Genomic DNA, 21,094 nt, shown 5'->3' on the forward strand with positions numbered 1-21,094 from the left:
GGCAGCCCCGAGGYGCCGGGGATTCCCGGGCAGGGAATGGGGAGGGTCCGTGATTCCCGGGCGAGCAGGGGCAGCGCGGCTCCTCCTGGCCGGGCCGTGCCCGCCGTGTGCTGCCCGGGCCGGTGTTGCAGTGCCGGGCGCCCGAGCCCCTGCTCGGCAGGCCCGTGTTGGAGAGCGGGCACCCTCCCCTCTCCAGGGCGGTTATCATCCCCACTGCGTTTACTGGGAGCTTGTTAATCGTTTTGAGCATCTGTGGAAGTCTCTATTAAAATGCTTGTTTAGAGGAGTTGCCAAAAAAGGGCTTTATTAGGCTATCAAGCAGCCCCGCAGTGACATCACTCCAGTAGATAATTTACCAAGCGTACMGTGGACGGGAGTGACTGTTCTGTGGCATCGCTTCTACACCCCGCCCGGTCTGTGGCCAGTCACTGGGTGGCTCAGGCCCTGGCACGGATGGCCTCAGCCACATCCTTGGTGCACCTCTGGAAAGGCTCTGTGGGCATAGCCCCTGCAGGCATTCGTGGCAATACTGCTAGGAATAGACAGGCTTTCTCGGGAGCCTAACTTGAAAGCTAAGGGTATAGCGGTGGAGATYTGATGGGTATCTTGCATGTTCTTTGAAATTGTGCATACTTTTCATTGCCTCTTATTGGATGTGAAAATGATTGCATACTCCACCTTTAGCCTAAATTATGTGGTCTGTAGGCAGTGATTCCTGAGAGGTTTTGGCTAGGTAGTGCAGTGTGTTTTRGGCTCATTTAAACTTTTGTGACGTTGTGTGTACACAGTTACAGATTTTAATGGTCTTGTGGCTTATACTCTTATKGTGGTGAATTCCCCACTTAAAAGTGACCTTTAAACATTCATTTATGACAACTCTCCATTGTACCTAAGAAAGTCATTGTCACTAGGCCTGATCCGCAGTTCAGTGTGTAATCTTATATTTTATTCTAAGAATCAAAATGTATCATTTCATCAGCTGTGAAATAATGGCCAAGCCTGGTTTGRGTTGAGCCAGAAGCATAAGGAAAARTTAAATAGTATAACTACAAGTAAGTCTGACGTGTGCCTTTTCRTGTTTCAACATGTATATGGCCCCAAGGAAGATACTTTTGGTGAGCACATCCATTGTTTTACTTAGATCCCTTCTTAACTCCAAAATCAGAAACGTATTTCTGTGCTCTGCTGCAATGTTTAATTACAGACCTTTGCTACAAGTGCTCCTCATGTCCTCATCCCCTTACCTGATCACTTTTCTCCCTGAAGGGCTAATGTAGGTCAAAGCTGTGAGTCACTGAGAGATTCTCATTACARTGTCATTCTGAAGGTTTAATGGAACTGATTGCTCACCTTTGGGCAAGGAATTTTGCCATTAGTTCTTTCAAGCAGAGGATGAGCCAAGAAGCAATTTCAGGACTAATAATTTCAAACCCTAATAAAATTGATTCACTTCTGGGATATTTGTTTGCATTTTTCCAAGAGCATCTCTGGTTTATCTTTCCATTTGTTTTGCTAGCTTTCTAACTGGCTTCTTCAGTTTCTTCCCTCTGCCTGACTTCCTGTGTTTGAATACCAATTGACTTCTCTGTAACTCTTCTCTATCTCTCCTCTTCTCAGGTTGTGGAAGATACTCTGATTTTACTTTCTCCCCTCTCCCCCTTCTACTATTTCCAACTATTGTAGGAGTTTCATAAATCTCCTGAGTGACATCAGAGTGCTGCCTCTGTGCCTTATTTGGGACACTATCCAAATCATCTTTGTGAAACGGGGGAGAGGAGATACTTCCCCACATGCTTTTATAGTCTGTGCTCCCAGGTCTGATCTTCCAGTTTATTGCATTGAGTCTGTGCTGACTGTTCATTTTTCCACTTCCTGGGCACAAGGTGCTGTAGACTTCCCAGTAAGGTGTCACAAGTGAGGCTTTGCTTCCCCTATGCTGTCAGTTGTTCCATAGCTCTCCCAGTCAGTTTGTTAAGTGGGGGGTTTTCTATGATATGTKCATGCTGATACTGTGAAGTAGAATTTATTTTTTCAGGAACTTCATSATAGACAGAGGAAATTCTGGTTCCCTTAAAGTCTTTCTTGTCTCTTCTGTAAYTGTTTTGTGTCAGAAGTACATGGAGGGTTCTGAGAAACTTAGARAATGCTTTTCCCTTGTATGCAGTAAACCATACATAACATGCAGTCCTTCCTAGGATCACTGAGAGCAGCTGATACTGTCTTTGAGSTAACAGATAAGGGTGAAACTGAACTTCAGCTATCAGTAATCTTCAGGTATGATGATGGTAATAATAATAATAATCCAGAAGAAAAAACGTGTGTTTAATTTTTCTGTGTTAAAGTGGGGAATAGAGGGTATTCTGTTAATTCCTTCTAGTGCTCTTGACAATGGCTGCAGCTTCCYTGGTTGTTTCCTGCTGAATGAGCCAGATACAGGCTTCTCTGCTTCCATCCTTCTCCCTTGGGACAGAGGTGTGGAGTGTCTGTAGCTTTTTCCCTGTCTTCTTCCACCCTAGATAGAGGTGTGGCCTTCTCTGAGCCCAGAGGCAGCTAGCAGGAGTGAGTGCTGGAGGGGATATTTTGTGGGACACAGCAATAGGACTGAGGATGGTGACAGACTARTAGCCTCTGGTATGAAGTTGCAGGGGTTTGTGGAAGCAGGAGTAAGACCTGTGAGGATATAGGGCTTTTGTCTTCTATGTCCCTTGATCAACAGAGTTGATTAAACTGGATTATTGTGTATTYAATAATGGTTTGGTTAAGTTTATTGAAGTTTTTTTTTTCTCCYTCTCCCACATTCCAAATTTAGTGTCCTAGCTATTTTTTCCTCCACTGAGTAGCCTCTTTATTTTTTTTTTCTTTTTGGTGATGTAATAACTTTCTAGTTGCTGTTTTTGTAATGTGCTCTGAAGGAGAACAGGAGAGAGATAATGATTATGCAGTTATTATGCACTTCATTTTTTATTGTTTCTTCTCTAAAAAGTCATGGAATTGAAAAATGCTGTGGTAAAGTGGGTTAAAATTGAGAGAATTTTCATCTGTCCTCCCACRCAAGCATTTGAAACCTTGGTTTTGCTGCATGAATGCTTGTATTTCAAAATCAGAGTCAACATTTCTGGGGCTAAATGAGGAGATGATTTAGCGCATTTTCCCAATTGCAGCTTATTGTGATTGCATCTTTCCCTTTGGCATTCCTCAAAGTAGTTCTTCCAGGTAAACAGTGTAATTCTTATTCTCTACTAGTGTACAGCAGCAGGTTTCTTGCTCCCACCTGTTCTTACCTGCTTCTGGCAAGAAGATTGGATGTCTGTCCCTTATGTCTGCAAGCCAAAATTAAATGTCTTGCCACTCACTTGAAATGAAATGCAGCAATTAAGTGATGTGATTGCAATGTCTTTCACTTCTTTCCTGGCCATGATGAATTGATGTGATGCAACTCTAGTTATTTGTTTTATCTTAAATTWAAAAAAAAATTGCATCCTCTTGGTGGCAGCTGTGACACCACATCCCTGTGTGTTATTTGCAGATGTTGAAAGAGGGATATGGTTTTGCTGTCTGAGCCATCAGTGCCTGAGGCTCTGGTTAGGAAGCACACTGGAATGCGTAAGGATTTGGGTTTGCCTAGGGAGATCAAGTGCTGGAGCTTGGGGTTTATAGCTGGTGTAAAGTGTCAGCCTGTGCAGAATGGCTGCTGGAAAATGGCTGGTAAAGCTGGACTTGGCTGGTTTTAAAAAAATGGTGTGTGGAGTCCCTAAAGCCTGCACAGAAACCGCTCGTGTTTAATGCTCTTTTTCCTACTGTACAGTTAAACTGACTCAGTGCTTAAATACCTCACAGTGATGAAAGCCTGCTGTGGAGCTCTTAAGGTTCAGTTTTGAAGAAAAAGGAAATAATTTGGCTAAGTAAGAAATATTTTGTGACTGCAGCAAGTACTAATTTGGAGAGCTTTTATGCTGTCATGGATTCTTTACTGAACCATTCAGAAATATGCCACATGCTCTGCCAGGAAGAGCTTTATACCTTTACAGTTTTCTGGGAAGTTTTTGTTACCACGTTGGGAATAAGTAAAGGAATACACCAAAATGGATAAACTGATCCTAAGTACATGAAAATTTCCCAGGTAGTAAAACTTCAACTTCATTTGTAGTGGGTGATACATTATGAAATATTGGCTGAAGCTTGTTTCTGTTTGTATTACTTAAGTACCCCAGAAGCTGTCTTGCTGGTTAGAGGACTTGGGTGAGGGTTGTTTTATGTTGCTACCATATTCTACCTGCCTGAGAAGTAAGAGCTTTGTCAAGTTTTGCCTTGGCATTCCAAACTGAATTCTTAGGTCTCTGTTGTGGCCATAATATGACAGTAGCACAAATAATACTTGATATTATAGTCAGAGCTTTGGCTTAATAGATCTAAAAGTAAGTTGATATTTTTCCTGGGATATTTTAAGTTGTGCTGTGTCTGTTACATGCTCTGARCCAAATATTCATTATTTCTAAAGACTGATTGTAATCATTATTTATGCCCGCATCTCAGGCATTCAGCTTTGGGGACAGGCAAAGGAAAGTGAAGGGTATTGCAAGTAGCACCAAAACAGCAGAGGAAAACCTAGGAATTGCATCCAGTCTTCCAGAGGTTTCAGTTTAGGTCTGTTTGCTGTGTAAAAGTACTTCTGATGATATTTCTATAAACATTAAAGCAGGATTTTTTTTCTCACGTTACATTAAATTTAGTCATTACTTCTACACTGACTTSGAACAATGCTAGTGGCCTGCATGTGTTTATTAGATATTTAACCCTCTTGTAAGAAAGGGACACGCRGAAGTGTAGTGTGAAAATCATTCAGTGAAATTACTCTTAACTTATTACATAATGAGCATTCWTATTTCTTATTCTTAATTTCCATGTATTCTTTATTTAAATAATATATCTTGGGAGCCTTTTGACTTCATCCTTATAATGTACTTTAACACTGTGTTGTCTGTCCCTTTAGGGATGATTCTGTACCAGAGGATAATATTTGGAGGGGTATACTCTCTGTGATTTTCTTCTTTCTAATCATCAGTGTTCTAGCTTTTCCTAATGGTGAGTAAGGTTTATACAGTTTATACTTAATGTTTTTAGATGTGTATTTCTCTTTATTGCCACTATATTTACTTTGATTTTTATTTAAATACCAATTTTCAGTGTATTTTTTCTTTACTCTTTTGAATTCCTGTGTATTAAAGAACAGTCTAAAAATTGGGTTGTAGGCATACTGAGCAGAGATAAGTGTTATTTATGGCTTATTATTTATAGTCTGTATTTAACAAGGAAGTCAAGTTCTCAAAATCAGTGTCCTATTTGCAGATGTGCAGTTGCAGATCAGATTGCTAAGTAATTATGCTAACAGACTCTTAAATAATGTTTAAAGAGGTCTCTACCGCAGTGTGTTTTAACGAAGTATAATTCTAAAAATTCTCAGACCCAATACCTTACATAAACCACCTTATTAGAAGATAGTGATAGAAATATTTTMAGTTTCATTGCAACATGTAAAACCATTGTTGCTCAGTAGTAGGTTAAGTTGGACAAGTTTTGGTAGTTTTGTGAGGAGCAGCTGCAGTCTGGAAACCAGGTCAGAACATCCTCAGGTGACACCAGAGATGTGGTGTCTGCTGACCAAACAGCATGCTATTGTTCTGGAAATGACTCAATAAAAATAGTGAAAAATTTTGTCTTCGTGCTACCAATTGTCAGTCTCCTTTTTTCCATTCTGAAATCTGCTGTTATTGTTTTCTTCTTTAACAACATAGAGCTCCAGCTTTCAGGTGTGTTACGTAGTCTGATGAAGAACTGATCCATGCTTGTGCCAAGTAATCATATGAGATATACTCAAAAATAAGTTTTGTGATTCTTGCTGTCTTCTAATAAGCTTTTTGTTTACTGTCCACAGGACCCTTTACACGTCCCCACCCTGCTATATGGAGGATGGTTTTTGGTAAGTTTATGTTTCTGACTTTTGCATTGATTTTGCAGGACTGGCCATTTTAACTTTTTAATGAATGGAACTGTCATGAAACACAGTTGTGCATCAAACCTGTGTGAATGTCGCTTCCCTCCCACTTCTGAGCAGTTTCTATAATCTATTCTTAGGATAGTGTAAATAAAATCACCAAAAAAGGTATAATTCATTCTGATACTTTGTTTTAATTGTGTTTTGTGCTTCTTAATCTCCTTCCACCACACCTTTCCTACTGTCATCTCTTCCAACCCCWGCTACTGCGTAGACTGTCTGACTTATAAATCCAGTTGAGTAGGTGGTTTCTTTGCATTATTGGCAAAATATGCTATTACTTTATATGTTTATTAAATTGTATCATTGCATAGCTTAACATTTATTTCTTGCCATGTACATATTCATATTCTTAACTTAAAATTTTATTAGAAGTACCTGTAAATATCAGTGGCATTCATAGTTTGGAAAATAATTGTTAGCTACGAAACTTAGTGAAGTGAAATCCTGCTCCTTAACCATCTGAAAAACATGAGGAATTTTATTTCCAAATTATTCAGGGTTCACAGAASGTATACTAGACTGCACATTTGATTATTTTTAGTGAGACTGAATGTTTCTCTCTCCTGCCACCTTGTATCTAAAAATAAGTAGCTTCCCAAAGTAGCTGATTACTCATCTGTTGACATTGAGAGGATACTGCTGATTAGACTGTACTCATTAAACAATCCTGCTTCTTGTGAAATTTTGGAAACACAGGTCCTAGTGCTCACTTCAAGTTTCAGCACATGCAAAGTAAAAGTTCTCAATGTTGCTACTGTCAGAGGTCGACCCCTGTACTTTTGGGAAAAGGCTGCATGCAAAATCAGGAGCAACATTTTTCCCTGTGTAATTCTGCTTCTTCTGGCATGTTTATTTAGCCATGCTTCAGTTCTCAGACCCCTTTGGTAGATGAAGGGCAGGACTGGTGTGTCCTCAGTATTTCCAGCTGCATCCTGTCCTGCAGGCTGTGCTTCCTTTAGTAGGGTGACATCTGTTCACCTTGTGTTTCTGGAGGGACTGCAGAGGGATCATATAGATACTTCCTGTTCATGTGTGTGTCTTTGAACAAAAGTTGGTTTTTAGCATACACTGAGGACTATCAACATGTGAGTCCTGGTTATAGTTTAAAATACCTTTTTAGAATTGCTGTAGTTTATTTTGGGTGGCAGATCCTAAGTTTATTCACATTGATCTTTCTGCCTGCCATGACATTGCTGCAAGATACAAGTAAGTTTGAGGCTATGGAAATATACACCTCCTACTAATACAGTCTTGGATATCTATGAACTTGTGAATGATGTAAAGATATACTCCCAACAGCAGCTTCAGCTACCCACAGATCTACACCTAGGACTGAACTTCAAATAAGTTTTTCTTTTTTWAAAAAACTCCATATTCAGAGAGGGAGGAGAGAGCTGGTACTCCCAAATGCAATAGTGTTTCATAATTTGTAATGTGAAAACAAATAATAATTTATCTTTAAAAGGTTCAAGCAACAAATTTTCCAGTTCACAAAAGTAACTCAGATATACATTAGTTTATATTTATATATAAACTCTTTATTGCCAGCAAAGCTCAGAATTGCCAGGTGAAATTACTAAATTGAGATTTTTGCTGAAATCTKCATGAAGGCTTAGGGACCTGCATTAGTGTGACCAAGAATACTTAAAGCAAAGGTACAGGGCTAATGCAGTCATGAATCCTGATGTATCTCTTACTAAGGAGCTTCTTGATCACAGCCTAGTACTGTGTGTGTCTAAACTGATTAGACTGATTTTGTTTTGATTAGTTCATGCAGTTGAGCATGTATTTTACCACTTGTCACAGGAGGGGTTATGTAGGGCTGAGTCCTCAGAGATTGCCATCTGACTGGTRTCTCTTCAGCTTTTCTGCATGTAGCTGCTGTATGTAGGAATTCATTTGTAGAACAACTGTTTGAAAGCAGCTATTTGGACTCCATGTTCCAAGCAGTTTTGTGAGTGACCATGATTCTAAAATTGAGTCTTTTTACAGGTCTCAGTGTGCTCTATTTTCTGTTCCTGGTRTTCGTGCTCTTCTTGAACTTTGAGCAGGTAAAAGCAGTGATGTACTGGCTGGACCCTAATCTTCGGTATGCCACAAGGGAAGCAGATATTATGGTATGTATTATGGCACTTCATTGTACATACTTTAGGCATGTTTTACATGAATGAAAAAGGATAAATCTGAATTTGCTAGTATAAGCAGTGCAATTTTTGTGCCTTTACTTGACAGAATCAACACACAGAATCAAGTGTTTTGTGTCAACTATTATTAATTTACATTGAAATCAGCTGGTGTGAAAAATACTCTTCAGTATWTTTTTTTCTAATGTAGATGTTTGGATGAGTGTGCAATTGGAAATATACATGTTTGCAGTGGATTCCTTTTGGTAACAGATACAAGCATGGATACTGAAAACAGAATTAGTAAGGTAGTATCTAAAAGAAGCCTTAATGATGTGTATCMCAGATCAGGTTTTCTGATGCCACAAGTCTGCACACAAAGAACTTTGATCCCTTCTTGTTGCTCTGAGCTTAGTACGTTACTGCCATGCTATGGAGCATGTGGAATATATGTATGTACAGCAACTGCAGGACTCTRCTTCCTTCCAGTCACTCAGCTGAGCACTGATGCTGTTTTCCATTGGGAAATTATTTCCATAAACCATAATCTGGAGTGGCATAGAAAGCCAAGCTTGTTCTGCTTATTGAGCAGCTTACAAAGAGTTTTCCATGGAGAGAACATTCCACTTCAGGTGGGGACATGAAGACAGAGCTGAGGCTGGAAAAGGAGACCTGGGAGAAGGGTATGGGTTATGTAAGGAGGCAAACAGAACAGTGTGAGCAGTTGGGCACCAAGCATAAGAGGGTTACTGCATGGGGAGGCAAGAGTTGCCAATCTTCCCTCCTCACTGTGGCATCAAATTACTCCTCACCACCTGATCAACATGCTCTCTTGACCTTGGGTTTGTGCATCTGCCCACCATGGTCACCTGTTGTTATAGGGCTCATGCCTCATGAGTAGGGAAATGCACTGATTGTCTGTCACACGTGGCAATTTACTGCTTATGCAAACCAGTGCACAGCACCTCATCAACAGTGGCTGCAAACTCCTGCTCTGTAGCGCATGGGGGAATGGAAATTTTTACTGTGCAGTAAGCTTACATTATTTGATTGGCAGTGTTGGCTGGGTGCATGCTCCTTGCCTGGAAAACTGGATGCTTCAGGTATTGTGCCTCAGCCTATCAGCAGCACGTGTTGTGCAGCTCCAGCATGAGGAGTAGGGCTGTGACTTTAGGTTCTKCAGGAGACCTGTGGTGGTGGAAAGGCATGGGCAGCCTGCCCTTATGATGGGGGCAGGACACAGCATGGGCATTGGTGGTGCTGCTGAGCAACAAAAGGGAGCTGAGACAAGGAGTCTGTTGGTTTGTCAGATTCACCTGGCTTTCCTGTCAYTTGAGTTAGAAATAGATTCTGGCTAGGGGAGGGCTAGTGTTACTGCTGAACATAGAACCACAGTACAGCAGATTCCCTGGCTGTAGCAGTCAGTGGAAACTTGCCCTGTACTACTTTGAAATCCTGATATTGTCATGTAAAGTTGTAGTAAATTTTTTAAGTGCCGCTATAAGGAAGAGCACAGCTTGGTTGCTTGCACAGGACTGACAAAGTTAGGTATAAAGCTAAGTTCAACACATTTTGCTGTATGGCTGTCAGAACTGTAGCTGAAAAGATGAGATAGAGAGGAAAAGGCCCCAGAAAAAATAAAAGCAAAAAAGCAAGAGCTCTGAAAAAGAACTTAATTGTGGGGTGGCCTCAATGTGTTCACTCATCATAGGTATTGCAGTATAGCAAGGCACCTGCACCTCTGTGGTGCATTCCTTGTTTCTCATGCTGGCAAATGAGGTGGTTTCAGTTCTCTTGGTGCACTAAAGCTGCAGATTTGCCATCCTTAGAACAGGTGGTGCACCCTTCTCTGAATGACCAGCAGCACAGGCATGCACTAGAAAACATCCTTACTCATAGTAACTTAACCCCTAACTATAGTCCTATAGTGACAGTTAGCTGCCTGCTCATAGAAGGATCTGTGTGAAATTGCACRTTCTTCTTTGTGGGGGCCCGGATTTGAATCTTTCTCGTTTATTTCCTTTTCAATTTGATCAGTGTTCATTTGTGCAAGATTAGCAATAGTTTTGGCCTGAAAGTGAATTCTTAGTTCAGCAGCACTGAGCAGTGCTGTGTTGTCACCTGCAGGTGGCGATGTGTATTTGAGGARGATTGAAGAGCTGAGATTTTTTTWAAAAATGTGTTTCCTATTAGAAATAGTTCAGTTTGTGCGCAGTGACAAGACAGAGCCCCAAGTTGCAGCCTCCTGATGGCATACAAATTCTTTTTCTTGTTGGGCAGTGATTTCTAGCACTTGCTGTGCAGCATATTGAGAGAACCCAGTTCCTTTTTCAGTGGTGACTAGAATATTAATTATTATTCTTGAGGAATCTGCCTCTCATCTGTGACAAGAYAGTTGCAAATTCCCTTTGATTTTTTCCTAATTTTTTTTCAATCCCAGCCTGTGACTGAACTTCCTCGATATGAATGGGTTCTGAGAAATTGCTTCCATGAGGAAAATAAGACACAAAAGATACTCGAGTGAACATTAAGATGAGTAGTGTTTCATCAGAAACTGGGCAGGATTAGCCACTGATGAGGCACATCTGAATACCAGACAGCATCAATATGGGGGAAAGGTGGTTATTTCAAATCAAGACTCCAAAGAAAGGCAAATCATTATTTTCTGGAGTATTGTTTGCTGGTTTTATTGTTATTGATTTGTATTGGTTTHGTTGTTTCTCTGTCTCTTAGGAAGCACACACTTCTTCAGGCACCAAGGTCTATTCTATTTCCCATCAAATTAGACCTGTACTGTGAGGGCACTGAGTCTTAATACTGGAACGTTTTTCCAGAGTTCAGAAGAATAAGAAAATGAAATAATGCTAATTTTAATACCTTTATAATCCCAGGCTTGTTGCACTGAATGGAAAGATGTTTCTTCTTTCTGTAGYTGTGTGTTGATGGAGTGATTTTGTTGAAGTGTTTTTTTCTTTTCATAACAGGAGTATGCTGTGAACTGYCACGTTATCACCTGGGAGAGGATCCTCAGCCACTTTGATATATTTGCTTTTGGACATTTCTGGGGCTGGGCTATGAAGGCTTTGCTGATCCGCAGCTATGGGCTGTGCTGGACTATTAGCATCACCTGGGAGCTCACTGAGGTAGGCCACGCTTATCTTAATTATCAGCAAAGTTATGAGATGTGAATTGTTCTTTGGGGAAGTGTGACTGTTACTAGAAGGATGACTGTCTAGTTCTCAGTATAGATTTACATTTTAAGTCTTATACAACAGATGCTGAGTAATTGATGCAGTTGAATTAGCAGACAACAGCAAGCTGGATTTTAAGTAAGTGATTCATTGCTGCTTGAATAGAAGGGAAGTCTAGGMCAGCCTATTTGTCTCATTCATAATTTTATTTTTCTGCTGTTATGGGGATCATGCTACTTTTTCTACTTCACATGTTTCCTGATTCAGAGCAACTGTTCTCCTTTTTCACCCTGTGATCTACTGTCATGGTCCCTTTACCATACATATAACAATATCCCACATTATGTGTAGTAGTGAATAATGTGCAATTGAAATGGCATTGAGGGATCCCCTTGATGTAAACACATGAACTTAGTCTTTAAAATCAATTTTCTGTGGAGCTTGCTGTCTTGAGAATGCTTGGCTTATCTGACAACGCATTTATRATTCATAAACATAGATAAGGATTTATTTGTCTAAAATTAAACTTCTGGGTTTGAAATCCTGGTGCCATGAGATTTCCTTTTCAAGATGTGTGGCATTGAAGGGTACTGTGTTTTTGAAGTGATTTTGGAATTGCTTAAGATTGGGATTTCACAAGTATCCATTCACAAAAAAACRACTTAGCTAATTATTGTACTCATTTTTCCCTCTGGGAAAGAATATATTTGGATTTGTTTCACTCATACTCTTACTGTTCATTGCAGAACCCCCATTTCAATTTGACACGGCATCAGGTGTCTGGTATCCCCATTGTTGAAAGCAGATTATTGGAGCAGACAATGTGTTGGACAAGGTTCAACATACAGATATATTATCACCACTCAAATGGATTTTTGATGAATTAGATAATTCAGGAGAGTAATTAGAAACCTCCAGAAGAATCAGGGCAGTTACATAGGGATTTAGCTGAGCATGTCCYATTAACATTAATGGATTTCAGCCAACTCCCTGTTCTGAAATGGGTAATTTGGCTCCTGCTCTATAGTGTAGGATTCAAGTTGGGATGCAGGCAGACCTTGGTCTCTCATTCTGAGAAAGCAGTTAGAGAACCTTAGAGATTGTTGGGCAAACAGCTGTGGTCTGGGTTTTGGTGCCTTATTATCTGTGACTTCTGGTCTTTGCCTGGATCTGATTGACAGTTGTAGGCCATTGCCCCTCTCAGGTTAATTTTTTTTTTTTAAAAAGATGGAAGGGAGACTTTAAAAAGCAGGATAATGAACAACACTGTATCACTTGGGTCCTGAAGAGAAATTAAAATTTTCTTTTTTACAGGTTAACATTCACATAGCCTTGTCAAAGAAAAGCAAGGCGTTATGATACACCGTTGCAAGAGTTTTCAAAGGAATTGTCATTGTCAATTGTTGTATACAGAAAACATTCTTCTTATTCCTTTTCTCAAGTCTCATTTTTTCAATACATTTTTTATATGTTTGAGCAAAAGATTCTTTATTACAAACTCATAACTAATCTTCCACAGCCAGAGTGTATGTACATTACCTGACAAAAATTGTACTGTTTTTGTGGACAYAYWYTYTWKWKTKYKMTRTGTKTTKTKWWWWKYSYCTYTKWGWRTWKYRSAGRGRGWKYTYWWMACAYRKSKSTSTYKWKWTYYYSTSTSTRKRKRWMWYTTYYMSWSTMTWTTTYWSAKWTTWDWRWKWTTTYTYKTRKARWAWRAGARWAWAAWWWYWYTTTYTCWMARRRGRRRRRGRGASACWMKAKMWMWWTYTYKYKCTYKKSRSAKWKTRTWTWTATMTYKYSYYWKMKCTSKSKSKKKKTKYYCCYCWCWCYMYMKYRKAGWGKRRWRTSYYCTYTWYWYYTYKWGMSMYWYTMTRTKWWAWATAKMRSMRMARMKYKYKSWRAWRTKKTSTSWRAWATWWTWKWRMWCTYWWWMTYTTTWYAMWMWCWMWAWWTYYYSWRAAWAWWAWAWRWRARAGWKKTGWRAWAKARAARWSTSWRAWMYYSWGMRYMWCMMYRYKYTWKWRKMKSYKMYRMRWRYRYMYMYWTTWYWYKYKYKKKGKKGTKTTWKARAAMAYAYWMYWYWWAAMWSTKTWKMRMAMAYRWRAMAMARAKWYTCTYYYMYWTTTTTTWWARMRCAMAMMMCMYYWTWTYYYCYMMRARAWRYRSWRKAKMTSYKYKTKTYWYRYRYWTYTMTWWWWATATMWYAWAWMWYMTYTKWGAGRSSMMWAWRMKSYRYRWKATMYYYWTAYACAMMAYAKMSYCWSMRSRRRAMASWGWGARRRRRAMWYYTSWKRTSTYKTGTGKSKMTRTSTSWGASMYYYTSWRRWKWWWRKRRRRRKRTSYMYMWMAWWTYWSWGKSKSTKKYKCWYMTYWTWKWRRWRTWKWRRWRTRYSMYRTRYWSWRAARMKSWKWTTTKWRWRTGTRYWYWWAAAAWRWRWWTTTWTRWRWWYTSTGYKSTKYYYCWCMCMSARWMTYTTTKYKSTGTKYTMTAKMKCTYYTYYWYRYRCMYYYTSYSYMWWWTTKYKSWRWRYKSKKGKGRKMWMRWSWYWTTKKRSAYMYYSYKYTKTRWMRSGGGKGKSRYMTSKKKKKGSRYRKKRKWKTKTSKYKTYTYKKRGAKRWGRRSMYMTMWCWSKGSRMRMKYYWMRWRKRKSTMWAWWWWARMKYKWKAWAMAYWKTKTTKYRYRTRTAWAAAWAKMRYRKRRWMTSYSYSTGYKMWMASWGYKSTSWYWTTWTWTTWWAWRTKWWAWATMWMWMTCWYAKWRWWRTKYYCMYAYASMRYATRTKTKTRKAKATRWSWSTRTATATMWYWTTYTYTTKTGKKSTYWWRWKWYAMRMRYWKWKRYSMMWATRYRSWRYAMAAWRKSRMMRCKMTWTKYRYWTTYTSTKTTKTRTATWWTWTTKTRTAYASWRYAYWTTTWTAYRYRYAYWYTYYTMTRTRTATWTTTKTRTWTTKTRWAAMWYTKWGRRRRWKWKRGRGMRMAAMAMAWWKKGRKRKKKTTYTCWYMWYAYAYWTTTTWWMWMKWKTTKKGSKYWTMTYKYKSWKRYRYWWKWGTGKSRMWMTSTSWSMRCWMKWKKTRKMSSCGSKRKAGRSRYRKGRSWSWKWKTRYMYSTGYKSTGWRWWKYSYYWTWTYWYWKYKSWKMTYYTMWRAKAWAWRKRGWRWAAARRSRYWTKTGKKGTRWAARRGSRMMASMKYTTKWSMYMKWGTSWSWKYYYMKMKSTSYMSAKRTGKKKTYTCYCMYAKMKYTTTKYSCCYCTCYYSYSYYYTYYYCYYYTMKWKKKKRKMRMAMAYRYKYWTWTKYRCAYWWYMMMWRKKGTRKAKRWRAMASRRKMWMRWKYWSWGWRMWSYSCYSWGAGAKRKRRAARRRRMWCWMAWMTYKWSWYYYMSAKWTKTRYMCYMTRTGWRWWTYTSTRYWSYKYTYTYTTYTYWYWCWCAMAWWTKTKWWWWWYWCTMWRARAMAYAYASMSYYTWWRAGWSTMKWGKGRRWWYWSWKTTYTYKTRTWTYTSTSWSARWWKWKRKKSYYSYKSTKTTTWKAGWKYWCWSWRARWKTWWAMASMRSASWSTSTSTGKSRCAMMMMSWSTYTWYWSTGTKTKTGKRRWAWWWTTTYYYCWYRTKTTTTTWWAWRYRYRWGWSKMKWTTTYTSWSMYYTKWSAYRWRARWGYKSYRMWRWGARRWKTTTKYKYKTGYSCYYTTWWWWTWTWTTTYTYTTTWTWTYWYWTWWWAKASACASAKMTYWWARWKTWKARAAWWYTCYCYMWMMYMWRRKSTCTCYMMMMYMKRRGARMACAMAWRTKKKRRAWAYMMMAWMTSWGRGKKTTTTTTTYYYYTTTTTKTSYYSWRARRSSMSAGARAWAWMASRGKGWRAAAARASWYYTMKWSYYSYKMKWSTYYYYYYWCAMAARRGRRMWCTSWGWKTTTTYTYWKAKWYYCYSTSYYYTKKRKRYKSTKKYKCWYWKKRRWWTWTATWKTSWMAARMRMRARMMMSWRWWAYAYRTSWSAKRWRMMYCYMYWWWAAWRYSMYATMWMAAWRKRRWWTWWAAAMWYTYTMKMKYTTWTMWSWGYKMTMWCACMYCTCYMSRRGRKSYMCRYGYRYMTMWWATMWSARMASMRSRGGKKWKRKGTGYKSKRRRWGTRKWRTWWTWWWAWMTSTGKRGMSMSMRCMYYWTAYASWKWWWRWRWAWWMWMWMTSWSASAKWYTYWWARRRKWKWKRTSWSWGWGMKCTMKARMAMRRRGWGTKTKKGGKRWRAGMRSMRSMRSWRTATAYMMYAWRARRARAWAWMMYCTSKRKWTTYYMSRGRGRKKKYRSARWWKYRMWMYYYKTKTYTYYKYGWRAARARRARAMRYGTKTTKWRAWRTRKWKWWRRGGKKWTWKWSWYWKRRKAKAGARRRGKGWRAWWTTWTAKMRSARWATRYRCMCYYWTWKWRAWRYKYWWWAKAKWWTWTTTYTSWRWWYYCYCTYKYSYSKKRYACASWKKTGTSTSTGWRRRKKTYTSYKSTKKWKMWMAAAAAWRTRKWKWTWYWSARAMAYMWSWRWMASRGSKSTKKYSYYTTTKTRTWTTYYYYYTSKKGTRTWYWYWKTGTKTWYWCTMKMSMYWWTWTTTTTTTYYMSRGRSAYWYWCACAMMMMCASRGRRAAWMWMAARAGMKSTRYWMYASWKYWCWCYMSMSMSMKSKRSWYWTRTSYSCKSKKKTKWSMCMMARWSTYYWYWTYWSAGAGWGKSKSKRRWMTMYMYYTTTWTRWKMWYWTKKSRSRKRWRARAWWYTCTSWRAWMWMARHKBYSMYWKTKKWSWMTRTKWKASWVWRAAAWAWWATAWWRYSMYRTRTRTSTSTKWTWKWRAWATAKAGWKWWAWRWRMWSWKAWWRYRSARWWKKKSWSRGSRCWYTYYYSKGRGWKKTRTRKKRKWKYWSRRGWGKRRWWWTAKARWMWMWRKRRAAARWSWMAWRTKWYASAKWKYKMTAYWSWSWYTTTKWRAWWKWSACASAKWTWWAAAMWSYKMKASASWGKGGRKWTKKGRKRKKGKRKMTYTWTWTTWTWTTKKKKTTKTKKTRTWKWKRTGKGGRGRGRKRKKKTKKKKTKTGTGKGGGSKSKKKTTTYTYTTTKKKKTTKTKTYKCKYTKYKYTTTTTTTYYCYYTYYCMYWKWSWSTKKWRWRKRKMWSWGWKAYWCWSARWAYWMTMWYWKWKMYYSYRMRASWCYMYAWWATRTKWTAWAWRYKYTKWKAWMWYTWTMWYRYRMAWRWRAMWMWAAMWYTTTTKYRYWTTTTKKRRAWRKSKYWWWWTWKWSTYTTTWWRRRGARMMYYWWAWATWTKWKATWKTRKWKTKWRRWKTTTTTTTKTKTTTTTTTTTTTWWWAWAWRKKSTCTYYTSYKYYTCTCYCYMWAWWKYSYYKKKSWYWYWCACMYSWKWTWKRRKATRYRMAWWWTMWSARRAKMTCTMYASWGTGYRYWWKWGTSTSWKMYMYWWWARAGWKTYTSWRAARASWSYRMAWAYWCTCWYAKAGRKGTKTWKRGGRGARWWYTYTKTSTYWYWYKYKYKTSYYSKRGMRSRRRWWWYWCTYTYWMWRTKYWMWMTSWSMMSWRKRGSKMTAKWRKARMAYAWAWAKAKWTWTWTYTSTGTKTTWKWKTYYMYATMWMWMTYTKYRMAWWTYYYSTRYWMWAWWWTWWKARRWKWYATAWRWKKMRMACWMTWWWMWMWMKYTTTTTTTTTTTTTTTTATCTAGCTAACTGAGTTGAACACATTCTTTTTGAAACATATCTTTGTGTTCCAAGCAAGCCACCCATTAAGCTGGGGGAGAATTCTGTTCATAGGAATCATTACAGCCCCCACTGTAAGGTAATTTTTTGCTTTGGTGGTTTTTTTTCAGTTTAAAATAGCTTAATTTCTAAACATCCAAAAACTGCATATAGTTTGGGAATGAGTATGGCACATAAATGAGATGCATGCTTTTGCCACCATGAAATGCAAAACAATCATCACTTTTCAATGAAATGTATTTCCTGACAAACTAATAAGGTAAAATGTACATAAACAATAGAGTTGCCATAGGGATCAGAACCAGTCTGTTCCTTCTCCTGTTTGTGTAGCATCTCCCTGTTTTGTGAGTTAGCTGCATCTGTTATCCTCGAGGACTGCGTGTGAAAGTATTCAAGTTAATGAGTCAGATGCTCCACAAAGTGAGGATGAGGAAAAATAGAGCTGTTGGTTTTTCTAACAGCTCTTTATTCTGTTTCTTTACAGAAAATATTAGCATGTTATACAAAAAGATTGAGCAGTAGCTTATTGTCAGAACAAAACAGTATATGTGCAGCATTAGCAGCTRTATAGAAACATGAATCTGCTTTTGGTCCCAAGTATGATTTTATCTTTTTAGCAAAGTCTCTTAATTTTTTTTTCCCCATTACTTAGTTGGAGGTAGAAAGAATGCACACAGGTCTGAAGTTAGAATCAGTGAATTCCCCATTCATGTACAGTGATATTATCTTGGGCAGTTAACGGCAGCCATGATTTGGTTTATTCCTCAAATACTGTTGTTAGTGTCTSAAGTAATGTACAGTGATTTCATTCTATAATTTAAATCATGCTAAACACACTGTGAGCTCTTGTATAGGTGGACTTTTAAGGTTTTTTTTTTTTTCCTTTGTAGCACTTGGACACCTGTAGAAGTCTTTATTCTTTGGCAGTCCTTGTACTGTTGAAGTAATAACACTTGTTTTTCCCATCTGTCAGTGGAAATCAGAAACTGAGAACAGGAGCTTTGATTCCACTTCTTTTGAATTCCCCTCTCTAAATTCTTAAATTTCTGGAACATAGAGAACAGAGCAGAATGGTCTTCGTCCTGCTTTCAAAATAGTGAAAAATTCTACTCTTCTTGAGAGGAAAATATCCCAGTGGTTAGACCATTCAAYGAGGATATGGAATAGCCATATTCTTGCAAAATTCAAACCCCCATCTCTCAAGAAAATGCAATTGTTAGTAAATAAAAGACAAACTGTCGAAAAAATGAGGGATTCTCTAATCCTCTTGAAGCTGTTGCACTTTGCCTATAAGAATTGGAGACTCAGTGGAGAGGCAGGAGACAAATGTTGCTAGCCTACTAGTTTGGGTACTTTCCCAGTCCTTGCTCTCAGKATTGTTTTCTGTGTTGTCTCAAGCTATTTGATATATGTGATAATCTGTCCTGCTAGAATTGAAGCCATCTGGTAGACATCCAGAACGACTGCATGTGAATTTAACCATCAGCACTTCATTTTCACCATAGAGATATCTGTAACACAAATTTGTTTTCTAAATATAAATATTCKGGGACTTTCAACTTCACTTAAGAATTCTCTTGCTTCCCTTCTCAGGCAATACTATGCTTACCTCACAGACACACAGTGCAAGAGGGTGGGAACTCAGTGCTGGGTGTTCGGGTAAGTGTTTTTYCTGCATTCCTGAAGCACTTGGACGAGTGTTAAGTATGGGTCCAGCACCAGAACAGGCAGTTCCTATGAAGCCAGTCTTTGTCTTGTGTTGATTTTGGTTTTGCAMGTTGAGTGGAAAGGAGAATCCTGAATTTGGAGGTAGAATATGGGAAGTGATGGAGCAATAAGGACAACAGAAGGAAGTACTGGGAACTACTTGGTAAAGCTAGGTTCCTTCAAAGTAGCATTGGTCTTTCTGCCCATATTCTGTCAGGTGAGAGGGACAAAGCTTTTGCCTCTACAGCTTGCCTTTGCTAGATTGTTGTGAGAGTAATGTTTCCTGGCTGCCAAGGTGAGCATTGCTGCTGTTAGCAGCATCACAGCAGAGGACAGGGAAACAAACCATGGGTATCCTCTATTTCTATGAGTGCACCATGAGCTGTGGTGACTTTGGCTGCAATCTGTCTCTTAGAGGACACCTTCAAATTAAGAGTTTGTTTGACTGCTTCTAAAAAATTGCTAAGGATTACAGAAACCATCRTCCTTGATTCAAAGCTCTCACTGAATATGTTAGTGTCATGTGTCTCAAATAGATACCCAAATATGTCTGTACAATTGCAAGACAAGAACTGCAATTGAACATTCACCCACAGTCTGATCTAATAGTGAAAAGTGTGCATGGAATAAGTATTCTCCTTCATACTGCTTACTTCTGCAATCTGCTAGAAAAAACACAGCAGCACTAGGAGTTCCTGTTGATTGCTAAAAAAGAGGAAATCTTCCAATAATTTAACTATTTAGAATATAATTTCTGAAGCAATTAAAATAAATGTATAGAATATTTATATCTGTGATAACCAAGATGTTTCTAAAGGCAAATCAAATTTTTAACAGTCTAACTAYGGGTATAATTTGAATTAGTGCCTTTCATTAGAATGAAACTGTTTCTTTTCAACCTGACATGTACTATTGTATCACTCTTGATAGATGTACAGTAAGTGTTTTAAGGTATGAACAAGGCCAATGCAACAGCCCTGCTGAAATTGCACTGTTTTCATTAAGATTAAACCTTTCAAAAAGGAGTATCTGTTAGAATGTTCAAGACCATTTTGATTGAATAAAAACTTACTGTGTTTAGTTCTATGGAATCCTCTCATCACCTTTCAGTAGGACACTAACATCTTTCACTCCTAGCATCCTTCTTTCTCTTGATTTACCACYTCATAAACTGCAATGGCTGTCATATTGTAAAATGTGCTTAACCCAAGTATTCTTCACGGGAATAACAGAAAGAATGTATAAATGCAGGGCAAACAGCTGTATTATTTTTTTGAGTCCTTAGTGAAAATAGTCTATTGTTTTGTTTATACCTTTAGTATATCATAACCCTATGTTTGTTTCCTGATGGTGGTCTTTCTCTTCCCACTCCTGTAGTTTCGTTTAAATTTTTTTAGATTTGGAATCTGGTTTAGATTTAGAATTTGGTTTAGATTTTTTTACTCTGAAGCTGGATCAGTAAGAATAATATTAAACCAAGAAAGAAAAATAGTTGGTGACCCAGCAGAGCAATTTTTTGCTAATATGCATCTCATTAATTTGTATATTGGTCTGTTGGATATTACCACAATTTTAAGTTTTGGCCCCACGCATCATGCTACAAGTCATATTAAATAGTACAGGGAAAGCTGTAATTTATTACTTGCACAAGGRCCATCTCTGCAAAAACAGTGGTTTAGTCAAGCACAAATCTTTCCTCCTTCTTTCATGGGGGAAACTGGGTCTTCTCTGAAAGGTAGTAGTGGCATTTGTGTGAACTGGTTATGAAGAGTGCTGCAGTGTCAAGCTTGGGAGATGGAGCACTTGACCTGATGTCAAGTGTAGCTGCACATAGGTGAGGAGGAGTTTTCATGCATTGCTTGGATGTATGACCTGAAAGTCTCTATTGAGCAAGCTAAGCATTGCACTTTAAATTTAGTAGTGTTTTTCATTATTTGCTTCGGATGAGATGAGTTGGGTTTCTACTCTTCTGCTGCACATTTTTAGTGTGATGTTTCTAGACTTGTATTTGTTAAACATATGTAATTTTCTCTTTAGGACTTATACAAACTAAATTTGTTTCCTTGGCAGACARTAGAAACTTTGGATTCATAAACAAGTGGTGGACAAGCCTTCACAGCTTTGAACCTGAAAATTTGTAGACTCTTGGTAGCAGGAGATACTTTTTAAAAATTCTATTGGTGTCAGAGAGGAACATAAAAACTGCATTTTTTTTCCTCTCACATTTGTCCTCAAATCCTCTGATGCTGTAGTATGGACCTGAGT

At 38.0% G+C, this 21,094-nt stretch overlaps 1 protein-coding gene across 1 annotated transcript in view; it reads left to right on the top strand.

Moving 5' to 3' along the window:
* PTDSS1 (phosphatidylserine synthase 1) overlaps nt 1-21,094 on the top strand; it is a 28,733-nt gene that overhangs the window by 340 nt on the left and 7,299 nt on the right. Inside the window, exons 2-7 of the mRNA XM_057366235.1 lie at nt 4,991-5,082; nt 5,933-5,977; nt 8,048-8,172; nt 11,163-11,321; nt 17,089-17,201; nt 18,716-18,781. Coding sequence (XP_057222218.1) covers nt 4,991-5,082; nt 5,933-5,977; nt 8,048-8,172; nt 11,163-11,321; nt 17,089-17,201; nt 18,716-18,781 — 600 coding nt within the window. The remainder of the gene's footprint in view (nt 1-4,990; nt 5,083-5,932; nt 5,978-8,047; nt 8,173-11,162; nt 11,322-17,088; nt 17,202-18,715; nt 18,782-21,094) is intronic.

Source organism: Malurus melanocephalus, unplaced genomic scaffold, assembly GCF_030028575.1.
Source record: "Malurus melanocephalus ecotype Western Australia unplaced genomic scaffold, MMel_1.1 scaffold_62, whole genome shotgun sequence".
Taxonomy (NCBI): domain Eukaryota; kingdom Metazoa; phylum Chordata; class Aves; order Passeriformes; family Maluridae; genus Malurus; species Malurus melanocephalus.